The 13,303-nt window shown below is 40.3% G+C and overlaps 1 protein-coding gene across 1 annotated transcript; it reads left to right on the top strand.

Annotated features, from left to right (window-relative positions):
- Positions 1 to 569: 569 nt before the first annotated feature.
- On the top strand, positions 570 to 12,246 carry LOC306919180 (cytosolic sulfotransferase 3-like; the record flags this gene model as incomplete). The annotated part of the gene is made up of 5 exons (XM_079532009.1): positions 570 to 698; positions 3,591 to 3,637; positions 4,140 to 4,193; positions 8,916 to 8,979; positions 12,134 to 12,246. Coding segments are annotated over 5 exons (407 nt in total), but the record flags the coding sequence as incomplete, so codon positions are not given.
- Between the last annotated feature and the right edge of the window lie 1,057 nt (positions 12,247 to 13,303).

Here is a 13,303-nt window from a genome sequence, read left to right on the forward strand (position 1 = left end):
AAGACACTGAACCCCAAATTGCTCCCGATGTGCTGGTTGGTACCTTGCATGGCTTCCGCCGCAATCGGTGTATGAATGTGTGTGTGAATGGGTGAATGTAATGCACAATCTATGTAAAGCGCCTTGGATAAAGGCGCTATATAAATGCACCATTTACCATTTACCATTTTAAAGACAGAGCTGAAGCCGTTTTTATTCTACGGTCTGTGTCGTCCTCAAGTGGACAAAATCAGTAACAGGCCTAGAACCATGTAGTTTATTTCCCTGGCTGCCTTAAATTACTTTAGCTTCTGTAGTCGAGTTGAGGAAAGTTATATTTGAAAATAGGGTTAAAAAATATATATCTATAAAATGAAAATATAACAGACCACACAATGTACTTGAAATAACTAAAAAGGGCCATTATTTAACCCATGAATATAGTTACATTATTTAATTCCTGAAGGTTAGTTCATAGATTGAACCCTTTGTAATTTAGACTGCTTGTTTCTTTTGTTTGTTGACACCAACAGAGAAAGCATGTTATTATTTTCTTATTAATAACAGTGAACCCCCTGTGGCTGGTCCAGGTACTACATGGGTGTCCTACATCCTGGACCTGGTGTATTTTGGACAGATGATTCCTGAGCGTCAGGATTTAATCCCCATCGATGAACGAGTTCCCTTCATGGAATACTACCTCCCTGGCGCCCCATCTGGTCGGTGTTATTATTACAGGTTATTATTAATACTACCTCCCTGGCGCCCCCTCTGGTCGGTGTTATTATTACAGGTTATTATTAATACTACCTCCCTGGCGCCCCCTCTGGTCAGTGTTATTATTACAGGTTATTATTATTACTACCTCCCTGGCGCCCCCTCTGGTCGGTGTTATTACTACAGGTTATTATTATTACTACCTCCCTGGCGCCCCCTCTGGTCAGTGTTATTACTACAGGTTATTATTATTACTACCTCCCTGGCGCCCTCTCAGGTTAGTTTTATTACTACAGGTTATTATTATTATTAATACTACCTCCCTGGCGCCCCCTCTGGTCGGTGTTATTATTACAGGTTATTATTATTACTACCTCCCTGGCGCCCCATCTGGTCGGTGTTATTATTACAGGTTATTATTAATACTACCTCCCTGGCGCCCCCTCTGGTCGGTGTTATTATTACAGGTTATTATTATTACTACCTCCCTGGCTCCCCCTCTGGTCAGTGTTATTACTACAGGTTATTATTATTACTACCTCCCTGGCGCCCTCTCAGGTTAGTTTTATTACTACAGGTTATTATTATTATTAATACTACCTCCCTGGCGCCCCCTCTGGTCGGTGTTATTATTACAGGTTATTATTATTACTACCTCCCTGGCGCCCCCTCTGGTCGGTGTTATTATACAGGTTATTATTATTACTACCTCCCTGGCGCCCCCTCTGGTCGGTGTTATTATTACAGGTTATTATTATTACTACCTCCCTGGCGCCCCCTCTGGTCGGTGTTATTACTACAGGTTATTATTATTACTACCTCCATGGCGCCCCCTCTGGTCAGTGTTATTACTACAGGTTATTATTATTACTACCTCCATGGCGCCCCCTCTGGTCAGTGTTATTACTACAGGTTATTATTATTACTACCTCCCTGGCGCCCCCTCTGGTCGGTGTTATTATTACAGGTTATTATTATTACTACCTCCCTGGCGCCCCCTCTGGTCGGTGTTATTACTACAGGTTATTATTATTACTACCTCCCTGGCGCCCCCTCTGGTCAGTGTTATTATTACAGGTTATTATTATTATTATTACTACCTCCCTGGCGCCCCCTCTGGTCGGTGTTATTATTACAGGTTATTATTATTACTACCTCCCTGGCTCCCCCTCTGGTCAGTGTTATTACTACAGGTTATTATTATTACTACCTCCCTGGCGCCCTCTCAGGTTAGTTTTATTACTACAGGTTATTATTATTATTAATACTACCTCCCTGGCGCCCCCTCTGGTCGGTGTTATTATTACAGGTTATTATTATTACTACCTCCCTGGCGCCCCCTCTGGTCGGTGTTATTATACAGGTTATTATTATTACTACCTCCCTGGCGCCCCCTCTGGTCGGTGTTATTATTACAGGTTATTATTATTACTACCTCCCTGGCGCCCCCTCTGGTCGGTGTTATTACTACAGGTTATTATTATTACTACCTCCATGGCGCCCCCTCTGGTCAGTGTTATTACTACAGGTTATTATTATTACTACCTCCATGGCGCCCCCTCTGGTCAGTGTTATTACTACAGGTTATTATTATTACTACCTCCCTGGCGCCCCCTCTGGTCGGTGTTATTATTACAGGTTATTATTAATACTACCTCCCTGGCGCCCCCTCTGGTCGGTGTTATTATTACAGGTTATTATTATTACTACCTCCCTGGCGCCCCCTCTGGTCAGTGTTATTATTACAGGTTATTATTATTACTACCTCCCTGGCGCCCCCTCTGGTCGGTGTTATTATTACAGGTTATTATTATTACTACCTCCCTGGCGCCCCCTCTGGTCAGTGTTATTACTACAGGTTATTATTATTACTACCTCCCTGGCGCCCCCTCTGGTCGGTGTTATTATTACAGGTTATTATTATTACTACCTCCCTGGTGCCCCCTCTGGTCGGTGTTATTATTACAGGTTATTATTAATACTACCTCCCTGGCGCCCCCTCAGGTTAGTTTTATTACTACAGGTTATTATTATTATTATTACTACCTCCCTGGCGCCCCCTCAGGTTCGTTTTATTACTACAGGTTATTATTATTATTAGATCAACATGGAATGAATAACATGTTATTGACATGCTAATAACATGTTAATAGCATGTAAATAACATGTTAACATGTTATTACATGTTAATATTATCAGGTCTGGATGAGGTGTCTGAACTAGTTAACTTAGTTAACATGTTATTAAATGTTATTCTCAGGTCTAGATGAAGTGTCTGAACTAGTTAACTTAGTTAACATGTTATTAATATTCTCAGGTCTAGATGAAGTGTCTGAACTAGTTAACTTAGTTAACATGTTATTAATATTATCAGGTCTAGATGAAGTGTCTGAACTAGTTAACTTAGTTAACATGTTATTAAATGTTATTCTCAGGTCTAGATGAAGTGTCTGAACTAGTTAACTTAGTTAACATGCTATTAAATGTTATTCTCAGGTCTAGATGAAGTGTCTGAACTAGTTAACTTAGTTAACATGTTATTAATATTCTCAGGTCTAGATGAAGTGTCTGAACTAGTTAACTTAGTTAACATGTTATTAAATGTTATTCTCAGGTCTAGATGAAGTGTCTGAACTAGTTAACTTAGTTAACATGCTATTAAATGTTATTCTCAGGTCTAGATGAAGTGTCTGAACTAGTTAACTTAGTTAACATGTTATTAATATTCTCAGGTCTAGATGAAGTGTCTGAACTAGTTAACTTAGTTAACATGTTATTAATATTCTCAGGTCTAGATGAGGTGTCTGAACTAGTTAACATGTTATTAATATTCTCAGGTCTAGATGAAGTGTCTGAACTAGTTAACTTAGTTAACATGTTATTAATATTCTCAGGTCTAGATGAAGTGTCTGAACTGACCACCTCTCCTCGTCTCATTAAGGCTGAGCTCACACCTTTCATGCAATTCTCGTGCTCGTTGGATGCTTGTTGTGTTGTGTCATGGCCGCCCAATGCATTTCCAATGGAGGTCACATGGTTTGACCCAACATTGTGTTGTGTGAGGGGGAGGGGCGTTTCGACTGCGCCCCTCCCCCTCACACAACACAATGTTGGGTCAAACCATGTGACCTCCATTGGAAATGCATTGGGCCGCTGGGCGGCCATGACACAACACCCAACGAGCACAGATAATTGCATGAACCGTGTGAGTGCACCCTTAGGCTGAGCTCACACCTTTCATGCAATTCTCTGTGCTCGTTGGGTGTTGTGTCATGGCCGCCCAGCGGCCCAATGCATTTCCAATGGAGGTCACATGGTTTGACCCAACATTGTGTTGTGTGAGGGGGAGGGGCGCAGTCGTGCGCCCCTCCCCCTCACACAACACATGACACAACACCCAACGAGCACAGAGAATTGCATGAACCGTGTGAGTGCACCCTTAGACTCACCTCCCAGTCCAGTTCATCCCCAAATCCTTCTGGGAGGAAGACTGCAAGGTACGTAGAGGTACTTTTACTGTGAAAGGATACATACTTTATGCTACGTAGAGGTACTTTTACTGTGAAAGGATACTTTATGCTACGTAGAGGTACTTTTACTGTGAAAGGATACATACTTTATGCTACATAGAGGTACTTTTACTGTGAAAGGATACTTTATGCTACGTAGAGGTACTTTTACTGTGAAAGGATACATACTTTATGCTACGTAGAGGTACTTTTACTGTGAAAGGATACTTTATGCTACGTAGAGGTACTTTTACTGTGAAAGGATAGATACTTTATGCTACGTAGAGGTACTTTTACTGTGAAAGGATACATACTTTATGCTACGTAGAGGTACTTTTACTGTGAAAGGATACTTTATGCTACGTAGAGGTACTTTTACTGTGAAAGGATACATACTTTATGCTACGTAGAGGTACTTTTACTGTGAAAGGATACATACTTTATGCTACGTAGAGGTACTTTTACTGTGAAAGGATAGATACTTTATGCTACGTAGAGGTACTTTTACTGTGAAAGGATAGATACTTTATGCTACGTAGAGGTACTTTTACTGTGAAAGGATACATACTTTATGCTACGTAGAGGTACTTTTACTGTGAAAGGATACATACTTTATGCTACGTAGAGGTACTTTATGCTACATAGAGGTACTTTTACTGTGAAAGGATACATACTTTATGCTACGTAGAGGTACTTTTACTGTGAAAGGATACATACTTCTCACTACACTATAGTCTTTTACAGTTCCTCAAATCCACGCGGAATGAAGCGTCCGCTCCCAATGGAAATAGCCCTTATATTATATAATACTAGCCCTTACCCGTTGTGAGATATCCATAATATGGAGGTCTTAACGAAGCCCTTTTTACTTTATGCTACATAGAGGTACTTTTACTGTGAAAGGATACATACTTTATGCTACGTAGAGGTACTTTTACTGTGAAAGGATACATACTTTATGCTACATAGAGGTACTTTTACTGTGAAAGGATACTTTATGCTACGTAGAGGTACTTTTACTGTGAAAGGATACATACTTTATGCTACGTAGAGGTACTTTTACTGTGAAAGGATACTTTATGCTACGTAGAGGTACTTTTACTGTGAAAGGATACATACTTTATGCTACGTAGAGGTACTTTTACTGTGAAAGGATACATACTTTATGCTACGTAGAGGTACTTTTACTGTGAAAGGATAGATACTTTATGCTACGTAGAGGTACTTTTACTGTGAAAGGATACATACTTTATGCTACGTAGAGGTACTTTTACTGTGAAAGGATACTTTATGCTACGTAGAGGTACTTTTACTGTGAAAGGATACATACTTTATGCTACGTAGAGGTACTTTTACTGTGAAAGGATACATACTTTATGCTACGTAGAGGTACTTTTACTGTGAAAGGATACATACTTTATGCTACGTAGAGGTACTTTTACTGTGAAAGGATACATACTTTATGCTACGTAGAGGTACTTTTACTGTAAAAGGATAGATACTTTATGCTACGTAGAGGTACTTTTACTGTGAAAGGATAGATACTTTATGCTACGTAGAGGTACTTTTACTGTGAAAGGATACATACTTTATGCTACGTAGAGGTACTTTTACTGTGAAAGGATACATACTTTATGCTACGTAGAGGTACTTTATGCTACATAGAGGTACTTTTACTGTGAAAGGATACATACTTTATGCTACGTAGAGGTACTTTTACTGTGAAAGGATACATACTTCTCACTACACTATAGTCTTTTACAGTTCCTCAAATCCACGCGGAATGAAGCGTCCGCTCCCAATGGAAATAGCCCTTATATTATATAATACTAGCCCTTACCTGTTGTGAGATATCCATAATATGGAGGTCTTAACGAAGCCCTTTTTTTCAATTAACCATACTAATAATATTAGTATGGTCAATGCCTGTGTGAAAAGTGGGAGTGATTGGTGCAGGCAGTGAGGAGCTACGGCAGTGTTTCTGACACACATTCAGACAGACATTCAATTATATATATATATATATATATATATATATATATATATATATATAGATGATATGATGATGATATAATATATTATTATAATCCAACGTTTGTAATGATGTCACCAGTAGTGATGTCTCTGTCGTCTCCACGCCCAGCCGCGACCGGATTAACAATGGAACTTAGTGGAGCTTAAACCCATGTTTTAAACATTGTTATAATTTAGCTATATTATTGTTATTATTACAGGTTATTATTATTACTACCTCCCTGGCGCCCCCTCTGGTCGGTGTTATTACTACAGGTTATTATTATTACTACCTCCCTGGCGCCCCCTCTGGTCAGTGTTATTATTACAGGTTATTATTATTATTATTACTACCTCCCTGGCGCCCCCTCTGGTCGGTGTTATTATTACAGGTTATTATTATTACTACCTCCCTGGCTCCCCCTCTGGTCAGTGTTATTACTACAGGTTATTATTATTACTACCTCCCTGGCGCCCTCTCAGGTTAGTTTTATTACTACAGGTTATTATTATTATTAATACTACCTCCCTGGCGCCCCCTCTGGTCGGTGTTATTATTACAGGTTATTATTATTACTACCTCCCTGGCGCCCCCTCTGGTCGGTGTTATTATACAGGTTATTATTATTACTACCTCCCTGGCGCCCCCTCTGGTCGGTGTTATTATTACAGGTTATTATTATTACTACCTCCCTGGCGCCCCCTCTGGTCGGTGTTATTACTACAGGTTATTATTATTACTACCTCCATGGCGCCCCCTCTGGTCAGTGTTATTACTACAGGTTATTATTATTACTACCTCCATGGCGCCCCCTCTGGTCAGTGTTATTACTACAGGTTATTATTATTACTACCTCCCTGGCGCCCCCTCTGGTCGGTGTTATTATTACAGGTTATTATTAATACTACCTCCCTGGCGCCCCCTCTGGTCGGTGTTATTATTACAGGTTATTATTATTACTACCTCCCTGGCGCCCCCTCTGGTCAGTGTTATTATTACAGGTTATTATTATTACTACCTCCCTGGCGCCCCCTCTGGTCGGTGTTATTATTACAGGTTATTATTATTACTACCTCCCTGGCGCCCCCTCTGGTCAGTGTTATTACTACAGGTTATTATTATTACTACCTCCCTGGCGCCCCCTCTGGTCGGTGTTATTATTACAGGTTATTATTATTACTACCTCCCTGGTGCCCCCTCTGGTCGGTGTTATTATTACAGGTTATTATTAATACTACCTCCCTGGCGCCCCCTCAGGTTAGTTTTATTACTACAGGTTATTATTATTATTATTACTACCTCCCTGGCGCCCCCTCAGGTTCGTTTTATTACTACAGGTTATTATTATTATTAGATCAACATGGAATGAATAACATGTTATTGACATGCTAATAACATGTTAATAGCATGTAAATAACATGTTAACATGTTATTACATGTTAATATTATCAGGTCTGGATGAGGTGTCTGAACTAGTTAACTTAGTTAACATGTTATTAAATGTTATTCTCAGGTCTAGATGAAGTGTCTGAACTAGTTAACTTAGTTAACATGTTATTAATATTCTCAGGTCTAGATGAAGTGTCTGAACTAGTTAACTTAGTTAACATGTTATTAATATTATCAGGTCTAGATGAAGTGTCTGAACTAGTTAACTTAGTTAACATGTTATTAAATGTTATTCTCAGGTCTAGATGAAGTGTCTGAACTAGTTAACTTAGTTAACATGCTATTAAATGTTATTCTCAGGTCTAGATGAAGTGTCTGAACTAGTTAACTTAGTTAACATGTTATTAATATTCTCAGGTCTAGATGAAGTGTCTGAACTAGTTAACTTAGTTAACATGTTATTAAATGTTATTCTCAGGTCTAGATGAAGTGTCTGAACTAGTTAACTTAGTTAACATGCTATTAAATGTTATTCTCAGGTCTAGATGAAGTGTCTGAACTAGTTAACTTAGTTAACATGTTATTAATATTCTCAGGTCTAGATGAAGTGTCTGAACTAGTTAACTTAGTTAACATGTTATTAATATTCTCAGGTCTAGATGAGGTGTCTGAACTAGTTAACATGTTATTAATATTCTCAGGTCTAGATGAAGTGTCTGAACTAGTTAACTTAGTTAACATGTTATTAATATTCTCAGGTCTAGATGAAGTGTCTGAACTGACCACCTCTCCTCGTCTCATTAAGGCTGAGCTCACACCTTTCATGCAATTCTCGTGCTCGTTGGATGCTTGTTGTGTTGTGTCATGGCCGCCCAATGCATTTCCAATGGAGGTCACATGGTTTGACCCAACATTGTGTTGTGTGAGGGGGAGGGGCGTTTCGACTGCGCCCCTCCCCCTCACACAACACAATGTTGGGTCAAACCATGTGACCTCCATTGGAAATGCATTGGGCCGCTGGGCGGCCATGACACAACACCCAACGAGCACAGATAATTGCATGAACCGTGTGAGTGCACCCTTAGGCTGAGCTCACACCTTTCATGCAATTCTCTGTGCTCGTTGGGTGTTGTGTCATGGCCGCCCAGCGGCCCAATGCATTTCCAATGGAGGTCACATGGTTTGACCCAACATTGTGTTGTGTGAGGGGGAGGGGCGCAGTCGTGCGCCCCTCCCCCTCACACAACACATGACACAACACCCAACGAGCACAGAGAATTGCATGAACCGTGTGAGTGCACCCTTAGACTCACCTCCCAGTCCAGTTCATCCCCAAATCCTTCTGGGAGGAAGACTGCAAGGTACGTAGAGGTACTTTTACTGTGAAAGGATACATACTTTATGCTACGTAGAGGTACTTTTACTGTGAAAGGATACTTTATGCTACGTAGAGGTACTTTTACTGTGAAAGGATACATACTTTATGCTACATAGAGGTACTTTTACTGTGAAAGGATACTTTATGCTACGTAGAGGTACTTTTACTGTGAAAGGATACATACTTTATGCTACGTAGAGGTACTTTTACTGTGAAAGGATACTTTATGCTACGTAGAGGTACTTTTACTGTGAAAGGATAGATACTTTATGCTACGTAGAGGTACTTTTACTGTGAAAGGATACATACTTTATGCTACGTAGAGGTACTTTTACTGTGAAAGGATACTTTATGCTACGTAGAGGTACTTTTACTGTGAAAGGATACATACTTTATGCTACGTAGAGGTACTTTTACTGTGAAAGGATACATACTTTATGCTACGTAGAGGTACTTTTACTGTGAAAGGATAGATACTTTATGCTACGTAGAGGTACTTTTACTGTGAAAGGATAGATACTTTATGCTACGTAGAGGTACTTTTACTGTGAAAGGATACATACTTTATGCTACGTAGAGGTACTTTTACTGTGAAAGGATACATACTTTATGCTACGTAGAGGTACTTTATGCTACATAGAGGTACTTTTACTGTGAAAGGATACATACTTTATGCTACGTAGAGGTACTTTTACTGTGAAAGGATACATACTTCTCACTACACTATAGTCTTTTACAGTTCCTCAAATCCACGCGGAATGAAGCGTCCGCTCCCAATGGAAATAGCCCTTATATTATATAATACTAGCCCTTACCCGTTGTGAGATATCCATAATATGGAGGTCTTAACGAAGCCCTTTTTACTTTATGCTACATAGAGGTACTTTTACTGTGAAAGGATACATACTTTATGCTACGTAGAGGTACTTTTACTGTGAAAGGATACATACTTTATGCTACATAGAGGTACTTTTACTGTGAAAGGATACTTTATGCTACGTAGAGGTACTTTTACTGTGAAAGGATACATACTTTATGCTACGTAGAGGTACTTTTACTGTGAAAGGATACTTTATGCTACGTAGAGGTACTTTTACTGTGAAAGGATACATACTTTATGCTACGTAGAGGTACTTTTACTGTGAAAGGATACATACTTTATGCTACGTAGAGGTACTTTTACTGTGAAAGGATAGATACTTTATGCTACGTAGAGGTACTTTTACTGTGAAAGGATACATACTTTATGCTACGTAGAGGTACTTTTACTGTGAAAGGATACTTTATGCTACGTAGAGGTACTTTTACTGTGAAAGGATACATACTTTATGCTACGTAGAGGTACTTTTACTGTGAAAGGATACATACTTTATGCTACGTAGAGGTACTTTTACTGTGAAAGGATACATACTTTATGCTACGTAGAGGTACTTTTACTGTGAAAGGATACATACTTTATGCTACGTAGAGGTACTTTTACTGTAAAAGGATAGATACTTTATGCTACGTAGAGGTACTTTTACTGTGAAAGGATAGATACTTTATGCTACGTAGAGGTACTTTTACTGTGAAAGGATACATACTTTATGCTACGTAGAGGTACTTTTACTGTGAAAGGATACATACTTTATGCTACGTAGAGGTACTTTATGCTACATAGAGGTACTTTTACTGTGAAAGGATACATACTTTATGCTACGTAGAGGTACTTTTACTGTGAAAGGATACATACTTCTCACTACACTATAGTCTTTTACAGTTCCTCAAATCCACGCGGAATGAAGCGTCCGCTCCCAATGGAAATAGCCCTTATATTATATAATACTAGCCCTTACCTGTTGTGAGATATCCATAATATGGAGGTCTTAACGAAGCCCTTTTTTTCAATTAACCATACTAATAATATTAGTATGGTCAATGCCTGTGTGAAAAGTGGGAGTGATTGGTGCAGGCAGTGAGGAGCTACGGCAGTGTTTCTGACACACATTCAGACAGACATTCAATTATATATATATATATATATATATATATATATATATATATATATAGATGATATGATGATGATATAATATATTATTATAATCCAACGTTTGTAATGATGTCACCAGTAGTGATGTCTCTGTCGTCTCCACGCCCAGCCGCGACCGGATTAACAATGGAACTTAGTGGAGCTTAAACCCATGTTTTAAACATTGTTATAATTTAGCTATATTGAAAAATGTTCAATCTAATCTCAGGTCTAAATGGCTTTAAGCTGCGTTACACAATCTGACATTGAAATCGGTGACTATTGTCAGCCATTCAAAGGTCAGTGTGTGTTCCTGTTGTCAGCCATTCAAAGGTCAGTGTGTGTTCCTGTTGTCAGCCATTCAAAGGTCAGTGTGTGTTCCTGTTGTCAGCCATTCAAAGGTCAGTGTGTGTTCCTGTTGTCAGCCATTCAAAGGTCAGTGTGTGTTCCTGTTGTCAGCCATTCAAAGGTCAGTGTGTGTTCCTGTTGTCAGCCATTCAAAGGTCAGTGTGTGTTCCTGTTGTCATCCATTCAAAGGTCAGTGTGTGTTCCTGTTGTCAGCCATTCAAAGGTCAGTGTGTGTTCCTGTTGTCAGCCATTCAAAGGTCAGTGTGCCCATGTCTAACCAATGACTAGTCTAAACTAAGTATGCACCCCATTCCTGTTGTCAGCCATTCAATTCATTTGAGAGATCAAATCAGTTGTGGGAAAACAACCTAAAGGGGTAGTTTAGACTATAGTCATTGGTTAGACCAGTCATTAGTCCTACAACTACAACCTATCTCAAACCCTCACCCTAAACCTAACCTCCCACGGGGCAGCACACCTAAACCTAACCTTAACCCTCACCTCCCACGGGGCAGCACACCTAAACCTAATCTTAACACATGTCTAACCAATGACTAGTCTAAACTAAGTATGCACCCCACCTAAATATGTCATTTTAGTCTGCTTACTAACACAACCTGAACATGTCATGTTAGATAATGATTGTATCAGTTAAGTAAGATGCATAAAAAATGACTCCAGTAGTTCTACAGTTGTGGAGTTTCCTACTTCGTCCATCACTGGCCACCAGGGGGAGTGAGAGAGTTACAGAGAAAGAGGCATAACTTGATTTGTTTTGTTTTTTTCCACAGGGAAGGTTTCCGATTGGAAGAACCACTTCACGGTGGCTCAGAACGAGCAGTTTGACGAAGACTACAAGAAGAAGATGAAAAACACTCGGCTCCAATTCTGCACAACTCTATGAAACCCCTAACTCTACCCTACTGTACCCTAACTGTACCCTAACTAACGCTACATTAATACAATAAAACAATCCGCACGACTCTATGAAAGACCTGGATCACCCCTGAGCCCTCATCATAATTTTTCGACCGCGGTCAAGATCGTGGATTTCACAATATCACGCCAGACTTCCCGGTCCTTCATTGCCATCCCCAGTTCCTGCTTACTGATGCCTGTGTCCCTAGCGATGACATCATGTGTCCCTAGCGATGACATCGGGGAACGACGGTTTTCTACCTCTGGTCTGCTTTGAGGCAGGACTCCAGAGAAGAAGGGAAGATATAACCTCATTGTCAGCTCTGTAGCAGTGGCCGGAAAACTGTGTTCTTCTGAATTGGACTAGTGAAGAAACACGGGGAAGGTTGCCGTATATTAGCCTGAGCCCTACCTGTACCCTATCCACCCTAAACCCTAACCCCTACCTGCACCCTAACTGCACCCTAAATTAATAAAACACAACTCTGTGAAAGACCTGTATCACCTAACCCACAACCCTGTATGACCCCTAACCCCTACCTGTACCCTAACTAACCCTAACCCACCCTACCTACAACCCTGTACCAACCCTAACTCTAAATGAATACAATAAAACACAACTCTATGAAAGAAGACTTGTAACCCCTCCCCCTAACCCCAATCATTAAAAAGGCCCAGCAGCGTCTCTACCCCCTCCGTCAGCTGAAGAGAGTCGACCTGCCTGTCCCAGCCCTGACCATGTTCTATAGAGGCACCATTGAGAGCATTCTCACTTACTGTTTTACCTCCTGGTATGGAAACAGCACAGCTGAGGAGAGAAAACAGCTGGACAGGACGGTGAGAACAGCTAGTAGGATCATCGGTGCCTCGCTGCCCTCCCTGGCAGACATGTACAAGCAGAGGTGCATGAGGAGAGCAACTGGCATCATTGAGGATGCCACCCACCCCTCTCACAGCCTGATCTCCCTTATGCCATCTGGGAAACGGTACAGGAGCATCAGTGCCAGGACGGAAAGGATGCGGAGCAGCTTCTTTCCACAGGC

The sequence above is a fragment of the Electrona antarctica genome (assembly GCF_951216825.1).
Source record: "Electrona antarctica genome assembly, contig: scaffold_613, whole genome shotgun sequence".
Taxonomy (NCBI): Eukaryota; Metazoa; Chordata; class Actinopteri; order Myctophiformes; family Myctophidae; genus Electrona; species Electrona antarctica.